The sequence below is a fragment of the Etheostoma cragini genome, chromosome 8 (assembly GCF_013103735.1).
Source record: "Etheostoma cragini isolate CJK2018 chromosome 8, CSU_Ecrag_1.0, whole genome shotgun sequence".
NCBI lineage: Eukaryota > Metazoa > Chordata > Actinopteri > Perciformes > Percidae > Etheostoma > Etheostoma cragini.
The window spans coordinates 28,643,193-28,670,942 of NC_048414.1; the positions used below are offsets into that span (position 1 = coordinate 28,643,193).

General features: G+C 41.3%; 1 protein-coding gene and 1 long non-coding RNA gene across 2 annotated transcripts; one reads left to right on the forward strand and one right to left on the reverse strand.

The window, feature by feature from the left end:
• The first annotated feature begins 3,162 nt into the window (after positions 1 to 3,162).
• LOC117948786 lies at positions 3,163 to 15,855 on the forward strand. Its single transcript, XR_004657555.1, has 3 exons — positions 3,163 to 3,264; positions 4,382 to 4,392; positions 15,846 to 15,855. It is a non-coding gene; the product is annotated as an uncharacterized LOC117948786 (long non-coding RNA).
• chka (choline kinase alpha) lies at positions 6,244 to 26,387 on the reverse strand. Its single transcript, XM_034878610.1, has 12 exons — positions 25,871 to 26,387; positions 22,952 to 23,060; positions 20,578 to 20,631; positions 13,974 to 14,087; positions 13,316 to 13,449; positions 11,143 to 11,247; positions 10,483 to 10,541; positions 10,304 to 10,391; positions 8,179 to 8,287; positions 7,566 to 7,672; positions 7,325 to 7,406; positions 6,244 to 6,987 (listed from the first exon to the last, which is right to left on the reverse strand). Exons 1-12 carry the CDS (start codon positions 26,104 to 26,106, stop codon positions 6,928 to 6,930), a joined length of 1,257 nt encoding a protein of 418 aa, XP_034734501.1. The 5' UTR covers positions 26,107 to 26,387; the 3' UTR covers positions 6,244 to 6,927.
• Between the last annotated feature and the right edge of the window lie 1,363 nt (positions 26,388 to 27,750).

Genomic DNA, 27,750 nt, shown 5'->3' on the forward strand with positions numbered 1-27,750 from the left:
TAAAATAATCTGTGACAATTAAAAGTCCTGCATTGAAATTGTAACTTAAGTATAACTATGTAAGGATCAGGAAAATGTACTTTAACTATTAAAAGTAAAAGTTCTCTATGCGAAAAAATCCTCACATTTTAGAAAGTGTAAAGTGTCCAAAGAGTTGTGTGTTCATTGGTCTAATCATTTCAACTGGACTTATAAGTCGTTATATTGTTGGCTAGTTTCATTTATAATAAAACAGCGTATTTTATGAACTACATGCATGTGATTTGTGTGCCAGAAATGTTATGGTAATTTGTCAAATAACTAGTAATTAAAGCTGTCAGCTATTGTGGTGTAAAGTAAAAATACAAAATATCTCTCTGAAATGTAGCGGGCGGTTAGGGTTTGACTCAAATAAAGTACAAGTTCCTCAAATTTGTACTTAAGTGCAGTACTTGAGTAAATGTGCTTGGTTACATTCCACCACTGCAAATGAAGACAGATGCAGCAACTGCACAGCTTATTAACTGCTTTCAAATATTTTCAGAAGCACATTTTAGTGAATATTTTAACAATAATTACCATTTTGTTGTGTATCAATCAACCGACCAGAGGAAACTGCTCAATGTCCTTTCTATCCATTTTATTTCTGTGGGTCATCAAATAATGTTTGAATTTACATATTAGTATATTTAATATTGAAATCAACACATATGCACTTGGAGTCACTCACAGAAAGTTTAATTTAAAGTAAAAACACATTTCATCAAATCTACTCGCACACCACCAAGGGGTGCTTTCAGACCACTCAAACTGTTGCCATGGAAGGGTTTAATGTTCATCAGCCACCAGATGGGAGTGTTGGGCTTCTGTCAGGTCCATGTACAGCTCTACTCAGCAACCGGGGTAACAGACCTGGTACTAGCAGTGGGTAAGCGCCAAAAAATGTAAACAAGCAACGTGCCAGGGCAAACGCCACCCGCTGACCACGCCAACCCTTTAGCCTGCCACTACTCTTTGTCCCTTGGTTAACATTCCTCTACACTGCATTCTTGCCCCCCCATCTGATACCAGCCCCCATGCAGTGGCCAATGAAATGGGTCCTTTCCCCCAGTCTCTGCATGCTTGGGCTTGCATTCCTTCCAATCCTAAACACATATAAACAGACACACACACACACACACGCACACACACACACACACACACACACACACACACACACACACACACACACACATGATCTGATACCAGTTTGTCTTCTTCTGTACACTATCCCTTTATGGATGCGATATGATCTTTGCTGCACAGCCTGGGTCATGCTTCACCTTATGTGACACATGAAACAACATGAATGAACGTCATTGAACATTCTTTTATTTTCCAGTTTGACAGACAGCCCAAACCAAAAAGTACTATTCATCTTCTCACCTAACGTGTTATGTCCCCATGATGTAAAGGGGTGGATAGTAACCTTGGTGGGGAGAAGCAAGGGCAGGGCAGCAGCAGTACAATTATAAATCAAATATTTGATTGTTAAGCGAAATTAAACAAAACAAAAAAATGTACTACGGACAAACACTGAACTCAAGATCTCCATTTTCAAACTGGAGATCTCGACATCATCCTCAAGGGTTTTGTAATATCAATTCCATTAATCCAGTTTATTTTTTGGCTTGCTCTTGTCTGTACTATACACTCTGATTACTGCAGCAACTCAAGACACAGTTGCATTGACAGTAAGGAGTTAAATGAGACCACTGAAGCAACTCCCCAGACCTGAAAGTACTATTAAACTTTTCACCTAACTTGTCCTTCTTACATCAAGGTGTGGAAAATAATCTGGGTGGGAAAAACAAGGGCAGGGCAGCAGCACTCCAATTATAAATCAAATATTTTATTGTTAAGCTGATCTAAACAAAGACACCTGATTCCCACTGGCTCACTCTCTGGCTTCCTCAACTGTCTCCACTTGTCTCCAGACCTGTCTCCAGTTGTCTCCAAAACCTGCTCGGCACACATTGGACGCTTAGTGCTTGTCCCTAACAGGGATGAGGGTTTCAGTTTGGGGAGCGGCGTCACCAACACAGGCACACACTAGGAGAGGGTTCAACACAAAAAGAAAGCACAGCAAACCACAAACAGTAATGGTTCTCACCCCCATGGCTAGGACCAGGTCTGGAACGCCTAGATTGGAGATCTAGTACCGCCTCATGCACGAGGCAAACGTTAAACTATTCCACATTCCAAGGGCCCAAAAAGATTCTAGAATGAATAGCTGTGGGGGGGCAGGGAGGGGCCCGTGGAGAATGCCTTTCTACAGGGCCCAGAGTATTTTGGTACGTCCCTCCACATCCACGTATCCCCCACAACAAGAATAGAACAGAAAGCCTTTATTGTCATGATACACAAGTGCAGTACCTGTGCAAAGAGATTGAAGCAAAACCTTTACAGTGTCAACAGTATTGTATATTAGTATTAAATATTACACAGTAATGAGATTAAATGGTTAAGTATGGTCATAAATAAATATTGCACTATAATGAAAATAAAAGGTTAAATGTTAAGTATTGCTGTAATAAAATTGCACAGAATTCCATTGTCCTTTTAGGTATTATATATAGTATTGCACAGTAGATGGGAGAAGAAAGTCGGGGGCCAGTTTTACTCATACATATTGTTCCTCTCTGATTTAGATCTTATGTTTGGCTTTTGTTTTGACTGTAATGTTTAATATGTGTTATTTCATTTTCATCAGCCTCTGCTATAGTGCTAATATGCAAATGCTAGTATGCTAGCACGCTACACTTAGATGTTGAACATGATGGGAACATCAGACGTTTTGCAGGACCAATATTTCACAAATTTAAATATTGACTCGCTATGCTATGGACTAGCATTCTCTGAGAGAATGCATTTTTGCACAAAATTTCAAATTAATTTATTCAACAGCTGCTAAGATATTTCAGTCCAAAGCGATGGATCAACATTGGCATTTCTTAAGCAGCGTCACTAGTGTGGCTAAAATCTAAAATATTAAATTCTCACGGCCACCTATGGTTACCAAAGTGCTACCAATCATTTAACCCCATGGTTCCAATTATAAAAAGCTGTCACATGTGTATGTCTATGTCATTGTTTTTTTAAATCATGGTCACATGTTGAAAAAAAAGAAACCACAGTTCAGTCAGTTGTTTCTTTAATTTTTTATTTGTGCACAGCAGAAAAATAAATGTACAGCTAAGGTCATTTCTATGCTGCAGCAGTTCACCCGAAACCTCTTCAGTTACAGTATGCATCCATATAGCTGCATAGATAGCAAAGATTATCGCTGTGAGTCAGTGTGGTTGTAAGGGTTAGCTCTTTTTTTTAAACAAAATATGAGTGTAATACATTAACACAGTGTACATTCATAAGAATCATAGGTTACATGTTTGTCAGTCTGTATATTTTGATAATTCTTTAAATATATTTTTGTTAGTGAACATTCAATTAACATACATACATACATACATACATCCATCCATCCACATATGAACAGAAGTGAGGGCGTCTGTTGTACAACTGGGAACAAATTACAATGTTTTGGAAGAACCAATCAGATCAAAACGTCATTCTCTTGGTCAAGTGTACACGATACTGAAGTTGAAGTAACAATTATGGAATGTGGAATGGTCATCATACATCACGGTGTCCATTTAGCTTTAACAAATGATAGACATGTAATATGGAAAATCATGGAAAATAACAAAATAGAGACAGAAATAGCTTGGGCCAAATATATTTCACTCATGAAAGACATCAAAATGAAGAGAATGTAAAACGTAGAAGAAAGAGCCACGGAATGGGTGCTAACATTAAAGACCATTGCTACACGAAATGTAGCAGTAACACTTTATTTTTTAATAATTAGTATTAATATTATCCACTGCACAGTCTGCTGGTGCATCCCTAGTCTCGTTGTTTCTCCAAATAAAAGTAAAACTGCCTTAAAACACATTCCAAAGGAAATATAACAATAAAAATACACATGCACGTAATATAAAACTCACATTTCAACAACCCCCCAAAAGGTTCACATACTGTATGGAAACAGTGAAGCACAGATAATAACGCTGTAACCTCGGTTCTCTGAGTGAAGAGACTATCTCTCCAGCTGTAGGCCGCCCAGAGACCGTTTCAATCAATCTATCATTAGTCTCCCGTTGCCAGACCTTCCTCCACAGCGCCGCGGAGGAGGGTCTGGCTAGTCCACCAAGCATTCTGGGACGGGAGACAACAGTGCTTGGGTTTATTGGCATTTCTCTAAACCAATGACAATCAGTCATGGGCGGTGCCGCTGCTAAATAGTCTCAGGAAGGAAGTAGTTTTGGTGTGTGTATACACCAAATTTGATGTGTACGTTCAGAAGTAGTTTTAGTCACTGACAGAAAACTCTGATTGGACAGACAGTCAGAGATCTGAAGACCAGGTAACAATAGTCCTCAGAAATCCTCCAAAGGTTAGAGCACCAACACAGAGACAAACGGCTCTGGATGGTCCCAGTATCAGGTGGTGTAGTGTAGGGTTTAGTACATGATCCAGCTCAGGTCCCTTACACTGTAGATCAACCACGAAGCCAGTCTCACAACAAGTAGGAGGTAATGCCAAGGGTTGGGTATCGTAACACCGGAGGTAAAACAATACTTTTAAAATGGAGCCTATGAGCTGAGTCTTAAGAAATTAAGTTTTGAATTTACATTTTGTGGTAAAATTTAAAGATGGTCAAAATACTGATTCTAATACCTGAACTTGCATATTGGCTACCAGTGCATCATATATTTTAATATGTTTTAATACTACTAACCCAGTGTAGGAGTGACTTCTAGCTCTGTTGTCAGGTTAAACTCTTTGTGAAACATGAACAAACACAAACAATAAATGCCATTTTACTACCCAGTTCGAAATAAAGTCAGTACAAAAAATAAACTAAATTTACTCCTTTAAAGTAGATTTTAAAGTACGTTGTATCCAATTGGTACTTTCCAGTACTGGTTTCTGTATAAGAACATCTCTTGTTACATTACCATTATTTTACTGTGAACTGCATAATTGTGCCTTGTGAAAATATTCGGGGAGTCAGTCTCAACATTTTGAGCGTCAAACACTTCATTTATGCAGCAATTTGTGTAGCACAAGTCAACAGAATTATATCTTTTTGTCAGTTTAGTTTTTTCCTACCATGCTTGAAGGCAGCTTCATTTCACAGAAAAAGACAGAAAGAAAGGCGACGGGGGGGGAAACACTTCTCCCCCAAAATCTATGCCTACGCACACAAGGCGCGGTGCTTCACTGTTCCAGGGCTGACGTCCTGTGGGACAGGCTGATCCTCAGTGGTTAACACCAAGGACTCCGCTCTCAGTAGCAGAGTGGCTTGTTCACTGATCCAGTAAAAGCCAAATTTATTAAATGCCGCTTTAACCGAGTTACTAGCCAGCTGTCTCACAAGTAATCTATGCAACGTTCAGCTGTGCAGCATTGATTTTTCTGGAATATGGGTACAATGATGAGGCAACTTGGCAGTAGGCACTTGTGCCAAAAAACCACCACACATAAGAATTTTTAGCCATTAAATAACTTATATTTAATATTTATTTATTGTCTCCTATATAAGTGCTTTGCATTTTTTTAATGACAGCATTGAAACTAATACCGTTGCTATTTTTAGGACTCCGCAGTATACCGTATTACCGTATTACCGCCCAACCCTAGACACCACCACAGAATCCAGTGCCAGCTTAAGGAACCGTTATGTTGTGTACTGTTTGGGACGTTTTCATTAATACAGTGATTCGATAGAAAAGTAAACAAAGCAGAAATATGGTCGTTCACTACCTGTGACAGTTCAGCAACACTTTCACATGCTTACAAAGCATGGCTGAACATCTTTATGGTTAAATCACACAATGTACATATTAATACCCAACTGAGTAAACTACATAGAGATATGGATCTCATTTTCACAGTTATCCATAATAATAATAATAATACCATAAATCTACCAAACTTCTGTCAGTAAGACTTTAACTGGTTGACAACAGTCCCAGCTGATCAGTGTGACTGCGTTATTAGTTAGGAAGTCACAAACAACCTAACCTAATTATGATGGAAACATATATCCTGGTGGTTGTTGGATTTTGTTAGTTTTAACCAGCCACCCAGGAGAAAGGAACCTCAACTATTCACATACTTGAAAATGCCACCTAACTGGATTTTGCCCTAACCTGAAGAAAATGTCAAATATAACCATTTAAAAAAATAAAGTTGAACCAACAGCACGTGTGCAATATATAGAAGTGTAGAAAATCAAGTCGTGATTCCGCTAGCCAACAAATCAGCCCATCATCAACAGACAGGGCCAGGTTACTGGCACATTGTGGTCTATATATAATATACATAGTTACCCGATGGCTCCTTCAGTAAGCAGGAATCTACCAAGAGAAGTTCATGTTTTGGTTATTTACAGAACATTTCCATAAGGGAATGGTCAGTACATTTACATTGATGCAATGTTAAGATTTCCAATCTAGCTGTAACCCAAACCCCCCTCCCTCCTGCTCAGCTTAACCCTTGTGTTAGTGATATGATTCCAACGCAGAAGCGGAGAGCAGCGGCGACCAGGGATGAAGGTTAGTACAAGTCATCGTTTTCTTTTCTTTTTTTGGCTCTCAGGGAGTTACACACTGTAAACGTTTCAGCTGCAATGGATCACGAGACATACCATAAGCACCTAGCCTTGTGATCGAGATTTGGCTTTGGTTCAACACAGGTCCCACGGTAGCCGGCAAAATCCTCTCAAAGCAGGGAGCATAGTAAAGCGTTGATGGTGGAGTCTTCTATCTTCTATCAGCCTGCTTGTCCTCCTGCTGCCGTTTGGCTCAACGTGTTGGAAGTGCATCCAACCATTAGGCTCCATTACACAGCCCAGATCTTCTTTTGCTGGAAGTAGGCTTCAAATCTGGCCTGGGCATAGTCCTACACACAAGGTCATAATCACCATAATTTAACACGATGTTGCAATAATCAAAGTTCAAAAGTGAAACAGTAAAATCAACAGTGAAAACACCTTGAACCATTCGGAACAAAGTAAGAGTTCACTGGCAAAAAAAAGGAATATGCAAAATATTTGTTTTTCTCGACCATTCTGATGTCATCATTAGGAGGCGAAATTGTAATCACGATTAAAAATTGGTTTAAATACACAGCCCTATTGCAGCATATACATTATAGTCCCCTTCATACATTATAGCCATTTAAGGTGAAAGAAAAAAAAAAAGAAAAAAAACAGCAGACAAAGTAATACTTTACTCACCAGGTATCCAAACTTGATGGTGGAGAGCCGGGCCTGGATGATGGACCACAACCCCCAAAAGAAGTGGGATGCCAGGGAGAACCTACATTAAAAATAAAGTGAAACACTCCCTTAGTGGTGAGAGAGGCATGGCGGAGACAGAGTCACCTTAGACGCCAAAGGGAATTGTGGGTATTGACTCAATTCCTGAGGTATTTCTCCTCCTGTATCATCGGGAGTGTCCTGATGGGGAGGGGCTCACCTGTTGACCTCCACGTACATCTCCTCCTTCAGCTTCATTTGGTCCTCCTCACTCAGGTTGTCGAACCCTTGATCAGACTCACGCAGGTAGCTGTCGATGAAGTGCAGCTGTGCAGAGACACGACCGGTCAGCAGCCGACAAATAAAACCAAATGGACAAGATGTTGCCGTGGTAACACTAGGGCTGGGTACCAAATACTCAGTACTCATAATCAGTACTTTATAGGCACTGACTGAATCACCTCTAAAGTATCAAAAAATGCCTCATCATTCAATACTTCATTTCAATACCAAAGGATTAACTCTCACCTCCAACTGTTAGCCAATCAGCACCCAGCATGCTCCCACCAAGATCTAACAATGTCTACGATTGGCTGTCTAACATTACATGTTGTAGAGACACGCAGGAAAAACTACATTACACAGAGACAAGCTCACTAAGTAGGAGCTGAAAATGGAATAAAAAGATGTGTGCCTTATTGTGTAATGTTGTTATTTCTTTTTTATTTATTTAAATGGATTTCATAAAATTAGTATAAAAATAACATTCAACAACCGGTATCAATGTAACGGTATCAGAATTGGTACGAATATGGGAACATTGTCACACACACCTGCTGGGCCTTCGATGGGTAGGCATGAGCATTCATTTTGAAGAAAGGAAACTCCTCACAGCTGTAGTCGTACATCCATTCACAGAAATGGTTGCCAATATCGAATCCCCTGCAAAGAGAAGAGATGAAGGGAGTCAGAGACACTGGAGGTGTCTTTACATTACAAGAATACTTTCTGATTGATATCTTATGCTGTCTACCTAACAGGTAGGCTGCAATGTAATCCTATGGGACACACGTACATCGTCAATTTCCGTCCACTAAAAGCTGTGTCGTTGCCGCTGACAGACTCAGATTATTATTCTAAGAGTCTGACAACATTATGGGATGGATCACTACAGACATAGACCTCTTTGGTAAAAGGTACAATCCTTTTTGTTTAACCAGAAACAGCTCCAAAATCACCATCACCATCACCAAACTACACCAGACTCCATGTAAATAAACACTACTTTTAGCATGTATAGCTGTACATGGCTTGTTTATGGGTTTATTTATGGTAACTGAAGTTCTAAAATTGGGGCGGGGGTTAATAGGAAGGTGCAGTTTGATTTAGCCAGAGGGGGGTCTATGATGTCAGACTTTAAAAAGACTGAAGTGCTCGACCGACATGGCACGGAAACTAATCGATGTGTGATTTAGACCGGAACAAATGGACTGTAGGTGTATGTGTAGCCCTGAAATAGCACTTTAGCATGCTGATTTACAAACTGTTAACAGGAGCCGGGAACTGTCTCCATCACAAATCCCCCCGACTCCTGCTCTAAGGGAGTCTGTAAACTGGACTCATCCCCCTTCCATCCACACCGATGCAACATGCCCCTTTATTTTAGATTCCCACTTTATATGTATTCTTTTTATTATAAAGAGTAGTGTGTTTTTAATTGAAATGTCGGGAAGAGCACAGTAAAACAATTGTCAAATCCTATTTCAGTTTTTTTGAGTTGCTATAAATGTAACTATTTTTAAAAGTGCATTCATTATGTAATCTCATATTGATTGCAGGACCCTCAATTTAATCATATCGTGAAATACTTTAGGATTTCAGCAAATATGGTATCGTTGTCCAAAGAATGATCTGAGTGATTCCGTACTATGTGTATATGTGTCTCCACCGGTGGGCGTGTTCTTCCTGTACATACAGTACGCGATGGCACACATGCTCCCATGCACGTGTGTACAGTGGGATATTGTGTGCAGAGGGTCACATGTTTGCAGCGCAGCATATGTGGAGACTTAAAGGGGCCAAGCTGAAGGGATCTGCAGGGGGGGGACTGTTTCTGTTTGTGTGTGCCAGAGAGAGACTTTGCCTGAGATCTACTGTGAGCCAAGGCCAGTGTGTTCTACGGTCTTTCCCATAAATGAACCCCTCAGGACTTCACACACCTAGGCATCAAACACAATCCACATCACTCAAGGTAAAAGTAAGCGCTCCTTCAGAGGGACACATTAGTCTTGTCTATTGTGTGGAAATCCACCGCACCATCATCTCAATTAGTAATACTGACAGACACTTCCATTCGCCTGCCAAATTCTAGTTACATAACAGCTGTTAATATTTCAACAGAGGGAGGTGGCTATGAAAAATATATTAATGGAACACAGAAACTATCCAGGCTGCATTCCTTCCTTGCTTGATATCTGGGTGACTCTCTTTCTTTATCTAACACTCTCTCTTTCACAACCTGCATCGCTACCAGACTCCCTGCCCACCCTCCATGTGTCTCTCTCTCTCTCCCGTTAGAAGAGAGGCATACCATGAGGAACAGTGACTTAGCAGTTGCTTTTCTTTAAACACTTTAACTCATTCAAAAAGTATGGAACCCAAAGTGCTCAATATTAAATAAATAAACTCTAACTGAAATAAAACCATGCCTATCTCTAGGTACCCCCTCCAAAAACTAACTAATTCTGAACGTACACATGTTCCACCCAAACGAGTTCCTCCCCGAGGATGTAGCAGCAGCACCGTGACTCCAATAGTGGAGATGATTGGGATTGGTTTATAGAATCGACAGAAGCCGGATCACATTTTTCTCCCATGCAGTGTGGACTAGCCAGACCCTCCTCTGCAGCGCCGTGGAGGAAGGTCTGGCACAGGGAGACTAATACATTGCAAACGCACCTGTAATTGTAGCTGCTGTACTCAAAGTCAATGAGCATCAGCTTCTGTTTGTCTGAGCTCTGGCGGCCCTTCAGCAGCAGGATGTTTCCTGAAAAGCAACGCAAACGTTGTACTTTTTAAAAAAAATAAAACAGAAAAACAGAATGTGAATGAACATATGAGGCGTCTTAATGTTTTACCTTCTTGACAGTCATTGTGGCAGAAGACTACAGGGGAGTGGGTGGACTCCAGCAGGGACCTGGACATACGGAAACAGGTCAGAAGTCCGAGGATGGTCAATCAGGGGTTAAAAAGCTCCTGGTCAGCGTAGGCAGCCGAGTGCTGAGTACTGACCACAATGATCCCGATACATTATTATGAAGGCACAACATGTATTTCCATCTCTGTGTTTTACTTTATTATCATTATTACTATTATTTATTTATTTTTAAACTGAAGCACACTGAAAAGCTCTTTCTTTGTGCTAAATGTGTCAAAGGAAAACTTGGCACAATGTCAGGAACTTATTCATCAGACATTGCCAACAGTTCAAATGTAAAAACAGTGCTTAGTTTAGAAAATCGGCTTGTCTAAATGCTAGGTTGTGGCTGTGAAAACAATGTGTTGCTGTGACATGTGTCAGTTTCAATGTTTCATTGACTTGCTCTTCTTATCTTTCAGCAGGGCTTAAACTTTGTGCTTACAATGAAATGGAAAGTCTGAGTGTACATTCTGTTACATAACTCCGTGTTTGGATTGTGCAATACTAAGCATTGTGTGTGTGTGTGTGTGTGTGTGTGTGTGTGTGTGTGTGTGTGTGTGTGTGTGTGTGTGGTGTATGTGTGTGTGTGTGTGCATACTTGAGCATTTCCACCTCCTGTGGCAGGTTGTAGCTGAGCATTCGGTTAAAGCGACGCAGGTGCGACTCTCTGGTGAAGTTCAGCCTCATGACCTGGTTCAAGTACCTGGAGAGAGTTGTACACACACATTTACTCCACCCTTTCCCTCCAAAACATTTGTGTCTCAGCCAGTGGTGTAATGTAACTAATAACATTTACTCCAGTACTGTAATTAAGTCCACATTTTGAGGTACTTGTACTTTACTTGACTCTTTTCTTTTCATGTCACTTTCCTCCCTGAGGCTGTGTGACTCCATTTCTTGAAACAGTGCAAACAAGCCGCTATGTTTTTGAACCGGCGGTTTATGCTGTGCCAGGTTGCAATTTACTCTTAAAAAGAAGAAGAGTCTCTAAAGAAGCAGTGATAGCTAAACATCAGACATGTAGGGCGGACTAAAACAAAGAGATTTCAGAAAACGATTGGAAGAAAACTTGTCACGCATCTCAGACAAAACTGGAAACTGTGATTTAAAGTTACTCTAATATAATACACACGGTACACACATCGTTCTAGCGTACGCTGCTAGCGAGCCACAGTTAACTCATTACATAGGCTGATTGGGAAAAATGACCTTCTTCCAAATAAGCATTGAGTTCATAAGCATTGAAAACCTTATCTTTCTCAGTTCAATACATGCAAGAGTTTCCCTGCCACCGCCTAGCTTGGTCTGTTATGAACAGTAGCTTGTAACTGAAATTACTAAATAAGATTAGAAGGGTCCACTTTCTGTTGGTCTACTAACCTTTAAGGCCAAATTATCAGATATATAAGACAGATAAAGGACTCTAAGATAAGTAGTCTAACAAACACACAAACCTCTTTTGCTTCTGTTCCAATTCTCTGGGACATCTTAAAAAAAAATCAATGTCACCACCAGGCAAAATCTTATTGAATCATCCTTTAAAGTCCTGCCTGAAAAAAAATATTGACAGATTCCAGTAAAATTCTACATAAACTAATGCTACATATTACGTTTCAGATCTTTGAATTGTCATTCTGTTCTCACATGGAAATTTACTAAATTTGTCATGGGGCAGTAACTAATGAGTAATGTTTGTAATACGTAATCTGGAAAATGATAAACTAGGCATTATGTAGGCTACGTTCCCAGAAGATCCATAGAACTAGACAATGGACTTTATCACCACACACACACACACACACACACACACACACACACACACACACACACACACAGGCAAATATTGTGCAACGTAAAACCTGTAAAATCAGTAACACCCAAGAAGTAAACTAATAAAAAAGATAATTCAAGAAGGAAGTTACCTTAAACTTTTTAATAAGTTATTGGTGACGCAACTTGATATTTTCGGATTCAAAACCTCCAGTTTCATTGAATCTGCTGAGTCTTTTGTCTCAGTCTTTCATTTGACCTCATTTAATACAGACTTACGTGGCGTATCGACGGTTAAGAGATTAAATAGTCAAGATGGGATAGGCCTCGGCAAGACAAAGCTTTAAGCTGCCTGAGGCAAAAGATAAAGAATAAGAATTTGAATTAGAGTAAGGCTTCCTCCTGCAGCTCTCTCTGTCCACGTCCTTTCTTCAGACCAGCGTGGGCAAGCAGTAACTATAACGAATACTAATCATTTCATCCAGAAGGAATGAGATTAATAGCGTTTTTCTGCGAGATTGACTGTCCAGGCAAAGACATAGCTTTTGAAATGTAGAGTTTTTGGGCTATTTTGGTTACATAGCATGTCTTCTTTTAGACTAGTGGGAAAAAAACATCCAGAATTTGGGCTGGGTACGGAGTTTAATATTTTTTAGGCAGCCAACAATTTGCCTTTAGTGCATCAAAACATGCCTCATCATTCAATAACCAATTTTAATACCTAAGGAGTAAATCTCTCAGTGAGCCAATAAGCACACGTTTATTTGTATAGTACAGCTGAAGACATGAAAGGGGAGAGAGAGGGGGTAAGGGCCGAGTGGAGTTGAACCAGCGGTCGCTGCGACAAGGAGAAAACCTCTACATATGGTGTGCGCTCTATCAGGTGAGCTACCCAGGCGTCGGAGATGGAGAAGTCTGGTTCTCTCTCAGACCACTTGAATAACAAAATGCTAAAACAGTATTATGATTTTTTTTGCCTCCCTCAGCTTTGAATGACTTACTTGTCCATAGTTCCAAACAGCCACTTGGGTTCCTTGTTGATGGGCATCCTCATTCCATGAAACCTGGCCATCTTCTCTGCAACCTCCGCCGAGATGCTGGGCTCGCTTAACTCACAGGTGTCAAGTTTACGACTCTGTCAACGGGATAATATAATAATGGATATCTTATTTAAACAGTTTCTATGATGACTGTTTAGAAGTTGTGCTACACAAGATTTTAATGCAAAACTATGAAGCCAAATGGGTTACATAACAAAGAAAAAAGCATCCAATCTCTCCCATTTCAGATGCAACAAAACCCCCAGATTCATATTTATCTTTGCTAAAATGTTAACCAAACTGAATTACTAAATCCAGAGGCACTGGGCTATGTGCAATTTACTGATGTTACTTAATCCTACACATCTCAGAAACCTCTCTCCACCATACTGTCAAGTTCAGTTTAGAGATGACCTGGACCTCGGTCTCCAAAGGTTCATTCAACTGAATGACCTCCTCTCTTTCAGTCTTAACAAAAACCTGAAGTTTGACAATCATTTGAATTTATTCCAGCTACGTAGGTGCTCCTTTTATTTTGTCCACCCGGTCCAAATGACCCCCCAGGATATACAAGTAAACATATACAAACTGATGAGATATGAACAACGTGGTAACTTACGGGGACATACTGCTCGAGTCGGCCCTGAGGGAAAATCCCATAGAGTTTGGGTCCGAGCTCCCTTTCCGCTAAAATAGCAAACATCACACTCTCCAACACCATGGCCTCCGCCCCCTGAAAACACACAACAGTAAAAAACTTAGCAGCCCAACATTCAAAGTGTGAGAGACACATCCCGCCAGTGCTGCAAAATGAAAAGAGAACAGAATGAGAAATGAGACAAAGAGCTTTTTCTGGTCTCTATGTCTAAAAACATGAAACTTAGAGTGAGGTAAAAACCAAATCCCTTGTCAGCCCCATTCAGACGGGAATATGTAACAGTGCACACTTAATGCATTAAGAATTGAATAGAAATTGAGAAGGAGGAAAAGAATGGGGGGGGGGGGGGTCTGAATCAGGAGAAATGCTGTGAGGGTTAGTTGGGGTTACATGTGAGAAAAACCCACCGACTGAAAAATAGTGACCGTAGCATTTGTGACATCACCCATTGGTTTATGGACCGCCATTTTGAAGCCTTGCATTTGGCAGTTCAGATGTCGCCACGATGATGATGATTTTTGACGAGTGTGTGGCGCTGGAGGAGGATAATGCAGCCAAGCCTGCGTTCTTGGTGGTTGCAATGGTGCTGCGTTTAGCTAAACGCTAAAGGGACAGTTGCAGATTTTCAACCCTTCGGAAGTGTGTCATCCAGTGGAGATTTACCGGTGGATAAATACCGACCTACTGGAAATGGAGCCGTTCATCTGCATGTACAGCGTAAAAAAAAGAAAATCTGGAGACTTTCCCTTAAGTTACCAGGTAATGCTAGCGGTAGCTAGATAGCTTGATTGAAAGAATGCTAAACAAGACATGTTTAGGTGACCAAAATGTTCCAATCAACTTTGATGAAGTGAAAACACAGGGTCAGAGGGTCAGCCTTTTAAATTTAAAAAGCCTATGTCACGGTGACAGGACGGCGTGTAGCCACGCCCTAAGCAATCCCTGCTTTATCTTCTATTTAAATAAATGGAACCATAATCTGCTGAACCATGCTATTGTGAAGAATACTTGAAAGTGACGATTGAGACCATAACTTTTTAAAAATAGTTTACAGTGGTAATAAACTCAGAGCACCAGTTACAGCTGAAGTTGCCAAAGCCGAGACAGCAGTCTTGTCTTTCTCCCTTAATCTTAGAGACACGCCAACGTGGCATACCAACGCAAACACACACCTGGAGTCCACCGTGGGCTCAAGGTTAACTGGGAAACCTTCTCTCATACCAACACATACACCCGCTAGGAGCCTGAAACACTGAATCTGGGTGCTGGATACTCGTCGACTTGATTGTGATTCACATATTGTGTGGAAAAGGACAAAACCATGGCTTCTCACCAAATAGGCAAGAGGTCATCGGCAGAGGAGAGATGTATACTGTGGGAAACTTAAACCCTGATTAGTCAAACAGTGATACTAACAGCATCTCTTTGGGTCAAAGTTGCAATGAAGACAGAAATAGGTTCACCGATGAGGTGGGTCGAGGGGATTCAACGAGGCCTTAAACCAAAATAAATGATTATTTTTTAGTTCAGCACCTAGACAACCAAAACATTAGTCATTTATGATTGTCTTAAACAGAGTTCCTTATGCTGGAGTTGCTAGTTATTAAAAAAAAGGCCTGCTTAAACTTTCCCTAGAAAGTGTTTTCTTGGTTTAACTCATAGAAGTGCTCCAGGATCCAATCTGCCCCTTATTTAAATATTTACAATAAACTACTGCCAATATAGTTTCATTTCAATATTGATCTTTAAAAGTTTACTTAGCCGCTATCAAATGAGTAATCTCCATGCACCACGTGATGGGAAGGGTTGAAAGTTACAGAAAAACCTAGCAAGTAGAAGTACAGTTAGAATAATGCCAATACTAGTTGCTTTCAGGGTTCGTAGAAGTACTTTGGTAACTACAACCACAGAATCAAGATATTTCCCTGAGGGTGTAAGTTTACTGGCTAATGCTGCAATCTGCTAAATTTCAACGTGAGCTTCAAAAGCAGCAATAGCCCAATGCTATCTGAATCTTCTTAAATGAATAACCTTCAGACAAATTGCTGCGGAGACAGATCTGGATCTGAGCGCTGGAGTCTTTGGCTACTTGCCAGGGAATGTGCTTCACACTGGCCGTCCAGCAGGAAGCAGCTCAAAGGAAACAATACTGCTTTTGGCCTTCAACATGTCCCATTTCTCAAAACAAATACCTCACTGTACCACCTGGAGAGATATCTTACTCCAGGACACACTGGTATCTCTGTTGTGGTAACGTTGGAAATTATAAATTATGCTCACTACTACAAATATCTTTTTAATTTTGTTAATTATTATTATTATTATTATTACCTTGACCAAGGAAGCTAAGTTTCGGGCTCAGTTTGTTCATGATTAAAACCTTCAGGCCCTATTTCCATGGAACTGGAACGGTATTTGTACTGCATTTGCGTAGTGTCAGAATAATCTGAAAAATCTTCCAACCGGATACAGAAAACGTTGAATCCGTCAACTAGCGTTGCTCTGGTTGGTTGTAGCGCTATCCCATTGCTTGCTGAGGGAGTTTGAAAGACAAGCGTTAATCCCGCCCCCCGGATTGAGTTTAGCCAACGGGGAGTTCCCAGATCCAGCATCTGGATGTGGGTCTGGCTGGCCAGGCTAGCGGATAAAATAACTACAGGCAAATAACAGAACAGCTAGCACAACTGGTAGGACAAGAAAATGACATCACTTTACTGTAAAGCAGCCTTCAAAACCATATTAAGACATAAAGATATCCAAAATTTAAGACGATATCTAGCCTCATATATCGATATGGGAAAAAAAAATCAATACATATTGCCCAGCCATAGAATGCACCACTGGCCTCGACATAGTTCCACGCTCTCTCGGAGTGCCATTCTAGTAATAATTATTTATTCAACTACAACCGTGATGGATGACACCGGGCAAGGTTGATAAAGATGACAAAAAGGTTTTAAGGGGACGTCTCATAAAAAGGTAACCAAACAAAGTCCTTTCCTTACTAGAGTCTGCAGTCTGTATCACAGCTGACAGGAAGCGGCATGTTTTCTCTAAAATCATTTTGTAATTCGTGTTCATTGTCCATCGTAATTTCCTAAAGCCCAGGGCAGCGTAAAATGGCAGAAAAATAAACCTGCAAATCCTCATATTCAAGAATCTGGAACCAGCAATTACTTGATTATCAAAAAGGTTGTTGATCAATGGACTGTCGATCTTATAATATTTTTATTGACTAATGGCTGCAGCTCTAATTGAGGATGGAGTTCTATCATCTGCAGACAAACTGCTCTTTGATATTCCATTATTATCTTGATTTGTGTGAGCCTGTTAAGAAGACTTGGAATTTGCTAACTTGGTAGAAATCGTGTTAGCATTTATATGTTTCAATAGACTTTAACTGAATCATGTTTAATTTTAATTCTCCAATGATATGAGCAGTGTTTAAAGCAAATACCCACAGGGCACACACATTATTTTCCTGTGTGCACAATGTTTCCATCAGCATATATTAAAAAGTCTGTCTCCTGAACAGTATGCAGCACATTCTGCTTTATTCCTGGGTATTAGTCTAGGGAAAACTCCCCTGCGTTATGTAATGCCTTATCCGCAGAATTCTCAACACATGCACTTTCAAATCTTCAACGTGAATTAAGTAAATTACCATAATCTTCTTGATACACATACTGCCAGACAACAAGCCGTCTGGAAGACTGTGCAGAAAGCAAAAGCAAAGACTCCAACTCCTGCTGCATTACTTCTCTGACAATATTTCCGCATCTCAGTTAGTGTAGTGTACTGTACCAGATCTGCAGCGTCCAACCCACACAAGATACCCTTTACAGAACAGCCTGAATGTTTGTGAACCTGTCTGTACCATCACTTTGATTGAGAACTATGCCAGTGACAAGGGAATGTCGACTGGGTTCTTTTGTAGTGCACCGATTTAAATTGAGCCTTAGTGATGAAGACATATCTGGGGCATACCAATAATTGTACTCAACAGACAACAGACTCTTTTTTTTTGGTAGTGTTGGTCAGACAGCTACATTGTACAATGGAATGATGTTGAAAACCATTTAAGCCCCTGAAAACTTCAAGTATTTCTTCACATCTTTAAATGTTGATGGTTAAATAAGCAACAACTAAATTTGAAAAAGAAAGATGTTAAAAACAGTTTGATGTGGTTTGATCAGATTTGACTGACAGTCTGGAACAACCCATACACTATCACCAGATTCTGTTTCAAATGTTGCTCAATTCTGATTGATCTGAAGTGAAAAGAGCAGAGAGGGGGAACAAAGTAGTGGAAATGTAGAACCAAGCTCTTATAGTGAGAATCTGATGGAGAAAATAGGTTTGCATTGTCTTTAAAGTCCTATTTGTGTAATAATTCTACTCACTAACAGCACCAATGTGTAGCGCCCACCTGTGGGTGAGGTAAGGGCGACATGTTTTTAGTGGTAGGAAAAACCAGAGCAGCTGGAGAAAAGCCACGCAGACCCTAAATGTCAGTTATGTAAATGCACTAGGCCGTTAGAGGCTGTCACAGCGTGAAGGTCCTCAACCTCAAGCCCCGCTCATTTCCTCAATCCGGTTTTAAATGCCACTGCTTGCTTTAGCGGTCTGTTTGATTTGGCTCACTCCCCAGACAAGTCTTCTGACCGTTTAAAAGTTAATTATCAACAATAGATGTTGAGTCAGCAATTGGTGGAATTGCAACATTCCCCCCAAAAAATAAAATCACTTCCCTCACACCATTTCCTCTTTTTTATAGACAAGAAAACACAAACTTCCACTAGTACATGTCAACATGATTTTTGAATGACTAAATACATAAAGGTGCCAGCTGATGCATGCTCTGTGATCACGCTCTCTCTGGATACTTGAACATAACCTGCTACACTAGTCCTTATCAGGGCTGCTGCTCGCCTCGGAGAGGTTTAGCGGCTGGCCTTGGGAGTGATTCAGCAGGTGGAGCGGGCCAGCTGCTTCACCTCAGAAACGTTTCCACTTCTACTCCGCTACATTTCAGAGAGAAATGTTGTACTGATTACAGCGCTACACTCATCTCACAGCTTTAGTTACTAGTTAATTTACACATTAAGACTTTTGCACACAAAACCATAACTTAAGATAATATGTAACTATGTATAATAGCTATACATTGTTAGCCGATTAAACACTGAGTTTATTGAGAGAACTGTTTGGGTCGTTTCCAGTTTCTAAAATGTAAGGATTTTTTCTGCATTTAGTACTAAAATGCTGCTTTTAATACTTTTTGTGCCAAGTAGAGTATGTTGTGCATGGACACTGGACAGGAAGTTGAGGATGAAAGGACATTTGCATTACTGTCAAGTCCGTGTGGGAGGGGCCACTTAGTGGCATGACATGTGAATGAAATATCATATCATTAAGTACATTTTCTAGATAATACTTTTAGTCAAATACCTTTTAAACACAGCACTTTTACTTGTAACAGAGAATTTTGTACAGTGTGGCTTTAGTACTTTTACTTAAGTAAAGGATCTAATACTTCTTCCACCACTGTGTCTTCCATGTGCTGTCCCCACAGGGATTATCACAATGCTATCCTCTCTAATCCAGTCAGGATTTCCCTTGACCAGACAGCATTGTTACAGAAGGTGGATTGAGGTGAGGTTATCCTTAGAGGCTGAAATGGGGTCAGTTCTTTAACAGCCTCCCTGCTAACAGCAGGCCGGGTTAGAGGAAAGGGAAACAGCCAGAGTGATAACAACTGCTAACTGGCTGATGACCTCACCTCCATCACATGGTGGTGAGTTGTCATTCGGCCACGTAATGCCATGGCCAAGGGTCATTGTGACACCATGCAGGCTGAAGGACTGTCTAGGTCACTGAGGCTTAGCAGAGACTCTCTTAACATACTGTGGTATTGTTGCTGCAGATTCTTTAAAAAAAACGTACTCTGAAATACGTGTTGCTTCTGTACATTTGGCCTGGTGTTCCAGATTAAAATGCCACAGTTATATTCCAGCCAGATGAGCTAATCTTCTCAAAAATATTAGTATTTGAATCAAGTTGTTGGAGATGTAGAGACTCAAATCAGTGACTGTAGAATCCCCCAACTAGTTTTTCATACTTGTGCTCTGCCAGGAGTTAGTAAGTGGAGACAGGGGTTACGGTTAAGGGTATCAATTCTGAGCCTTAAGGGTAATTCTGTTTTTTTTCCACCTAGACCCTATTTATTCCTATATATTTTTGGGATATTCACCCGAAACACCTGGTGCCTCAGGAGTGGACCTGCACGGAGAATCAAATCAATTCTAAGTAACAAATATTTTCCTATTTTTCCCTACATCGTGCAGGCCTAATCAGAAGACTGGGGCAGAGCAGAATAAAACCCCGCACCGACAAAGAGTTCAACATGAGTAAGAGGAGAGTTTAGGTAAGTAAAAGGAAGTTTTCAGACATAACGGGGTGAACATAAGCTGGAAACAAGTGTTGTGATGACTGGATGGGACACTGGGCGACACTATGGGCAGAGGAACATGCCGTATTGGTCGCACCGTGGTCAGTTACTTACTTGGAAGTGATTTTCTTTGTTTGACTGTTGGGAATCTCCTTTATTACAGGACATCTATAAACAAAAGAAAAAGGAAAGAACTAGCCATGAATACATGTTAAGCGGTCCGTGAGTGTCAACATAGTCACGCCTACAGGTCCAACAGTACAGTATGAGTTCAAACGCACGCCAAGTCTTTGACAGGGCAGTGCGGAGGATCGCTCGTAATAACCGCTGCGCTCCCCTGACTACCTGCTTAACACGACAGTCAGAAACAGAGTGGAGATAGAGATCAGACAGCGTAGCGCCAGCAGGGCTTGTCTCTGAGGAGGAGAGATAAAACTATTCTATTGCCCAATTCCAAGCCTACTGTTGATTGCGACATTTAACTGTGGGTTACGTATTAGAGCTGGAGCTAAATATACACACATTTATTTATCCTACGAGCTATTCACATATCTGCATTGCTGAGAAACGCTGCCTCTAGTGCAGTTAGGCTTTGTTTGATCATTAGTAGCTGTGCACTCTGACAGAGACATAGAGTTCCTTAATCGTATTAGCTTTTTGATTAGACGTCACTAAATCCTGAGAGGCAGTTCTGTCCTGATGAAGATGGCTGCAGTTACCTTGGTGAAGGACACAGTGCTTTTGCTCTCACAGACATCCCTAGCAATAAAAACTTCAGTTAGCTTTTTATTACACGGCCTTTAGTTAATACTTAATGCAAAATTCATTGGCCAAATTTGAAGGCTGAGAAAGCAGAAAAGAAAGCAGCCCATATCGCAGCGGCTTTAATTTATTGCAGCTGATTGGAAAAAAGCATGAGCTCAAACGAGTTAACGGCGGCAGAAGATTAGAATTTGCGGCTTTCAGGAACTTTGTGCCAATGTTCAGATGTTTTCGAACTCTGTTGCACTGCGGCAGGGGGATGTTGACTTAATGGTTATCTTTGGGGTAGTGCCGTAACACGTATCGATACTGGGATCACGGACTCTGGACACGGGGGCCACATCATCTCAGGCTCTATCTCTCTGTATTAAATGCAAACAGATAAAGTAACTATCTGTTTTTGCGAAGGAACAACAAGCCAAACTGCACACTGGCCAATGGTTTTTCTTGTTTCCGTTTTATTTGTATTGATTTTTGAGCAGGCTGCAAATGTGTGACTCATCCTCAGGCTCCTGTTTTACGTTGCTCAAATAATTCTGCCGACTTCTTGACGACTGAGAATCCCAAGGCAGGGATAGAAAGAAGAAACAGACAGAAGAGGTGCTTCAACACTTTTCTTTTCCCTCCATACTGTATCTTCCCAGCGTTCTCAGCCCAGGTTGTGCTACAGGAGTGTGTGTAACGTTCTTTGTATTAGGCTGAGATTTCAGAGACCTCATACTGTACCGTGTTTTTTGGTGGGTTCACCAGGGAACAAGAGTGCCCAAGGCACGCTCCTTTGGGAAGCCTACGGCAAAGAACACATGCATGTACAGCCATGGGGGTACATCATCATGTACAACAATGGCTAACACGCGCACATACATATACACACACACACACACACACTAAGCATATGACCTGCAGATGTACGTGTACACACACACACACACACACACACACACACTAAGCATATGACCTGCTGATGCGCACGTACACACACACACACACATGACCCCCCCCCCTGTGGTGACTGTCTCATCCCACAGTTGCATGTATTACCTTTTGTTGTTTATTGTCTGGTTTCTGTGATTATACTTACAAGTGAAACATTATTATAGGTAGGTAAACGATAATCAGTGTATGATTTTGACATTTCTGTTGGCTGTGTGTGTCTGTACAGCAGCATTTATCTTCCCTTAAGGTGCACTAGGAGTTCCTGCATGGGCCCTTCTGTTGACTGACCAAGTAAATAGCAAACAAAACAGATCCAGCTCGCACCTCCCCCCATGTTTTCCATAACTCTCATGACTAACTGACTAACTGTCACTAACGCCCACCCCTCCCCCAACTATCTTGTCGCTGTGATTGGCTGGAGTAGTTTGCTGGGTTTTGGTGCCTATCCCGTGACCCTAGTGTCTGTTTGACGTTTACCACCCCAGTGTCGTCTCCCAAGACCGTTTTTTTTCAGTGTATTCGGGGGGGGGAGAGATCAAGGAGAGTTGACATTTCTCATAATGGAACAAGGAGAGAAGCTTACAATTTGAGACAAAAAGTAAATCCCACTGAAAGCATGCAGGAACTCATAGTGCACCTTTAAAGCAGCTAACAGTTTGACTGATGCCTACACACTACTGAGGGAAACTAGTTTCTAAGACACAATAACACATCCTGGTGAAGAGTCTGGCTTACTTGGAACTCTCCGTTTGTGTGGTAAAAGACTAGTGATAAGAGATGTGGCTCCCACCTGCAGGATGGCCCCATAGAGGCGCAGCAGGACGGTCCTGGGCTCATCCCAAACCGTGTCCACGCTGTCAGGAAGGCTGCACAGGAAGAGCTTGTTGCTCAAACCGCCCCTGGAGGACAGACGGGGAGACAGGATTAAAGAAGTGCAGACGAACAAGTGGAAGTCCCTAAAGACGTTTGAGCCAGCCCCAAAAGACAATCACCAGCACTAAAATGGTAAGAACTGAGAAAAAAGAGCAATTCAAATCATCATTAAATGTGTTTCTGAGGAATTCATCAAACAACCGTTGAACAAGCAGAATAAAATCTTGAATAGGAGAGTCTGGCTGTCTCTGACGCTCACGGTATTTATTTCAATAAACAATATCATTTTGGGGTTTTATTTACTCAAGCATAATGTACATTTCTGGTATGAAATTGTCAGAAATAACAGGTAAATACATTGAATTCTGAGCAACTACCATGTAATGGAAAAACACCATTTGTGTCCTTATGCGGAAGAACAGTCTGTAGATGACAGAAAGAGCCCCAGAAAACCACCCAGGAAACCACCAAGTAGTGCCTTTTCTGTCGAAGGCATCACATGGGGGGTTTGCTGTGAGGGGGGGGGGGGGGGGGGGGGGGGGGGGGGGGGGGGGGGGGGGGGGGGGATCTGGGCACTTGTAACATAGAAGGAAGTTTACCAGAGTTTCTTTACACTAACTACCAACATTAGAGTCAAGGTCAAAAACTGCCAAATGGCTAGTGACTGTTAATGTTAATGTGACTTTGACCAGCCACTCAATAGATAACCATAGTTTCTTTGGCTGGTGACTGAAGCAGATCTACCAGCCACTTGCATGTTTTACCAGCATTTAGTAGATGGTAGATACTAGATGGTGCTAATTTTGGACCCTGATAATAGTTATGCAAGGTTAGTTGAAAATAGGCAAAGTATTCCTATTATTAGGGATGGACGGATTATCAGACCATTTCTTGGCAGTTTTCAGATCATCTGTATCAGCTTTTTATTTGCCTAATAACTGATAAAGTGAATAAATTAAAGTGTTCTACTTTGGCTCAGCTACAGCTCTGTGTCTGTCCCTCTGCTATACTTTGACTCCCCAGTCCCCACTAAGTCTGGCTTTATGTCCCACCCACATCTGACTCTCATTTACTCGAGATTATGTATGAAGGATTCTAACGTATTACATAACTGTTTAATGCATTTAAACAATGTTTTCTGTTGGTGTCTGTAAAATTCCAAAATCTTAATTTTGTCTTAAAGATTTTCATTTTCACTGTAAATGCATTTCGGTTCAAAATATCTGTTATCAGTTTCATTAACTATTAATAATTTGCATCGGTATCGGCCTTGAAACACCAATATGGTCGATCATGACCTTTTATAATTCCATATACGGCAGAAATGGCTTCAAAAAGGTTTCCGGGAATCATACTGCAACTCTTATATATCTCTTAATAATACTACTTAAGATAAGGATAATGGTTTGGAACCTACTTCGTAATGTAGAACTAAAGTCACATCTTACCAAGCTCAGCTAATGCCTGAAAACCTTATTCCAGTAAATGGTTGGCGTAGGTTTGGTAGCTAGCTAGATGTTGTGCTGTGTAACCGGTGTTATGTCCCTACTGGTTTCCATACCAACTGGTTTCCGTATGTTGTGTTTACCTCCGTCTCTGTCACCACATTCATCACACAATCACAAAAATGTTCCTGGCCGTTTTAAAACATTTTCCCAGATCTACTTCCGCATAAAATGTTTGTCTAAGCAAGCACCACATCACCGCCTCCTACAGAAAATAAAAGATGTAAAAAAACAATACAATCATTCAAGTTTAGCTGGTTTCAATCTTGTGGCAAAAATATAAAGTTAACACCCGAGTCCACTTCCTCTACGCATTGAGCTACCCAAGCTGGATAAGATAACGCTTCCAGTCACGTATCTATCAATTTTCAATCAATTTTCAATCTATCTATGGTAGCTCAATGCGTAGAGGAAGTGGACTCAGGTGTAAACTAACTATATATTTTTTCCACAAGATCAAAACCAGCTCAACTTGAATGATTGTATTGTTTTTACACCTTTTATTTTTTGAAGGAGGCTGTGATGTGGTTCTTACTTAGACAAACATATTCGCGGAAGTAGATCTGGGAAACCATTTGAAAATGGCCAGGAATATGTTTGTGACTGGGAGATGAATGTGGTGACAGAGAAACCAGTTGGTGTGGAAACCAGTAGGGACATAACACCGGTCCAATCGGTGTCCCACAACACCTTTAAAAAGGAAAAGTTGAGCTTTGATCAGAAACGACTCTTTAGCCAACTATACCAATGTCTTCCTAAACTGGAAAACCTGAATAGTTTCACTTATTTTGTGTATATGATTGTTTCTTTCTCAATTGGGGGTACATGTACCCCTAGGGGTACTTTGGAGTACTGCAGGGGGCACATGTACCCCTAGGGGCACTTTGGAGTACTGCAGAGGATACATGAAATTTTAGCAAAAATGCTAATAATACTATAATAATAAATGAAGTGTTGGATTATAAACATCTGAAATGTAGCATTTATGTGTTTGTTTAATAAAAAGGTTGTTGTTTAATAAATCTATTACTAATTACTAATCTAACCCTGTATAATTACACTCCTCTTAAAATAGACGTTTTTTTCTACCACAGTGTTTTTGCCCTGGTCAGGCTGTAATTATCATAAAAACCAATTCAGATGTGGTAGAATATTAAAAATGGTCTGAGAAACACTCCCATCGGCTGCTATAGAAAGGATCTGTTCTTGCACCATATAGTGGGGGGGGGCTAGCTCCATCATGAGACTGGACTGTCTAATGGCATCGGTCTCAAACTAGCTTCGACCAACTGGACCTATTTCCATCAAACACGCGAACGAACACTCAGTACCTGATGATGGTGATGTGGAAGTCGTCCTCCGCCAGGCCTTTCCACGCTCCGTGGAGGAACTCTCTGCACCACAGATACGCCTTGCGCTGGGTGTCGAGGTCGGGCTGGTCGGGGTGGACCAGCTCCTTACAGTCCTCCTCGGTTTCGGGCTGAACCTGCAGGGCGTTCTCGGTTACGAGCAGACCAAGAGACATGGAGGGGGAAGAAGAAACCCCGTTGATGAATTTGGTTTTCATTTTGCGTGTTTTCAACAAAGAAATGAAGCTTAAATATTCGGAGTTGACCAGCCTGAGCTGATACGGGCAGGCTCCTCTGTGTCGCAGGAGGACTTGAGTCCGTTATCCGTCTACAAACGGCTTTTCTCTCTGTGAGTATAACGGTCAGAGTGTTGTAGTCAGTTTCTTTGATTTATTTTGTCGTCGGTAAGATGCAGAGTTTCGCTCTAGTTTCGTTGAGGAGTCTGATATCGGAGACTGGAGGCAAGCTAACCCGCTTTCTGGCAAGGAATGATTCAAGTACGGGGGGGACGTGCAGATTTAACACAGGGAGGATGGGCAGGGCGCACGTGACCCTAGCGAGCCTCTTCTCGTCCTTCATTGGTTGCCCCATGGATGTGTGCAGGACCAAAACAAACCGTAGGGTGCCTTCAGGGACTATCTGACAGACGATATCTGATGTCATAGAATTCTAGGACAGTGGTTCCCTAAGTTTTTCCGCAGGGCCCCCCTATTTTAGAGAACTGCCGCACCCCATTCTGCTGTTTTGAGAGAGAGAGAGAGAGAGAGAGAGAGAGAGCGCGAGCGCGGGGTGTATTAAAGGGCTAGTCAAGGAGATGACAATGCGATTTGACTGGGAGACTGGCTGTCTTTACGTCAAGGCTGATCCAGTGGTGTAGTGGAATGTATTGTAGAGGGTATTCTGTACCACACATATATTTAGTTTATAATTTTTCCTGGCTCCCAACGGGGCTTTATGGGGAGATTTGGTAAAGTAGAGGGGTGTGGTGGTCCAGGAAATTTAGTGCGTCAAAGACTTTCTTTCCTGCATTCTGATACATTTCTATGCACCAGTTCATGGTGGAAATACCTTTATTTAGAACGAGTGAACACGTTGCAGTTAAAAATATAAAAATGTAATGAAATAGGCAGTAAGGTATGGGGGCTTTCCTGGGCCTGGATCCCAAAAGGCCAGTTTGTGTGATAAATGTGAACACATCCATGCCCAAGACTAGGCTACTTAAAAGGTGGTCTCATTACAGTTTATGTACGCTGATATGGTTCGCATCAGGTTAGTATATATCCGCTTCCGCCAAAATTCCGCAAGATGTCACTCTTTTGGGCCGGATGTCTGTCCCCGTCCTCTGTCTCTGTGTTGGCGTTCTAACCTCTGGTGGATTTCTGAGGACTATGGTTACCTGGTCCTCAGATCTCTGCAGGGTAAATCCAGACAGCTAGCTAGACTATCTGTCCAATCTGAGGACTATGGTTACCTGGTCCTCAGATCTCTGTAGGGTAAATCCAGACAGCTAGCTAGACTATCTGTCCAATCTGAGGACTATGGTTACCTGGTCCTCAGATCCCTGCAGGGTAAATCCAGAAATCTAGCTAGACTATCTGTCTAATCTGAGGACTATGGTTACCTGGTCCCCAGATCTCTGCAGGGTAAATCCAGACAGCTAGCTAGACTATCTGTCCAATCGAAGTCTTCTCTGAACGTACACATGTTGTACCAAAAGAAGTTCCTTCCTGAGACCGTTTTCCGTCCCGACCCAGAGCGTTGCCAAGAGTCCCGACCAAGCACTTTTAAATATGAAGCTTAAAGGACGCTCATGACCAAGAATCCGCATTTGACGCGATGGGAGTAAGAATATGTTGCAATTT

What these genes read in the sequence shown, in the direction of transcription:
- chka (XM_034878610.1), bottom strand. Translation starts at nt 26,106, where the DNA reads ATGAAAACCAAATTCATCAACGGGGTTTCTTCTTCCCCCTCCATGTCT. An exon ending in GACTCGAGCAGTATGTCCCC is followed by an intron (nt 13,450 to 13,973) that starts GTAAGTTACCAC and finishes TCCCGTTGACAG; the next exon opens with AGTCGTAAACTTGACACCTG. An exon ending in CCATCAAGTTTGGATACCTG is followed by an intron (nt 6,988 to 7,324) that starts GTGAGTAAAGTA and finishes CCTTGTGTGTAG; the next exon opens with GACTATGCCCAGGCCAGATT.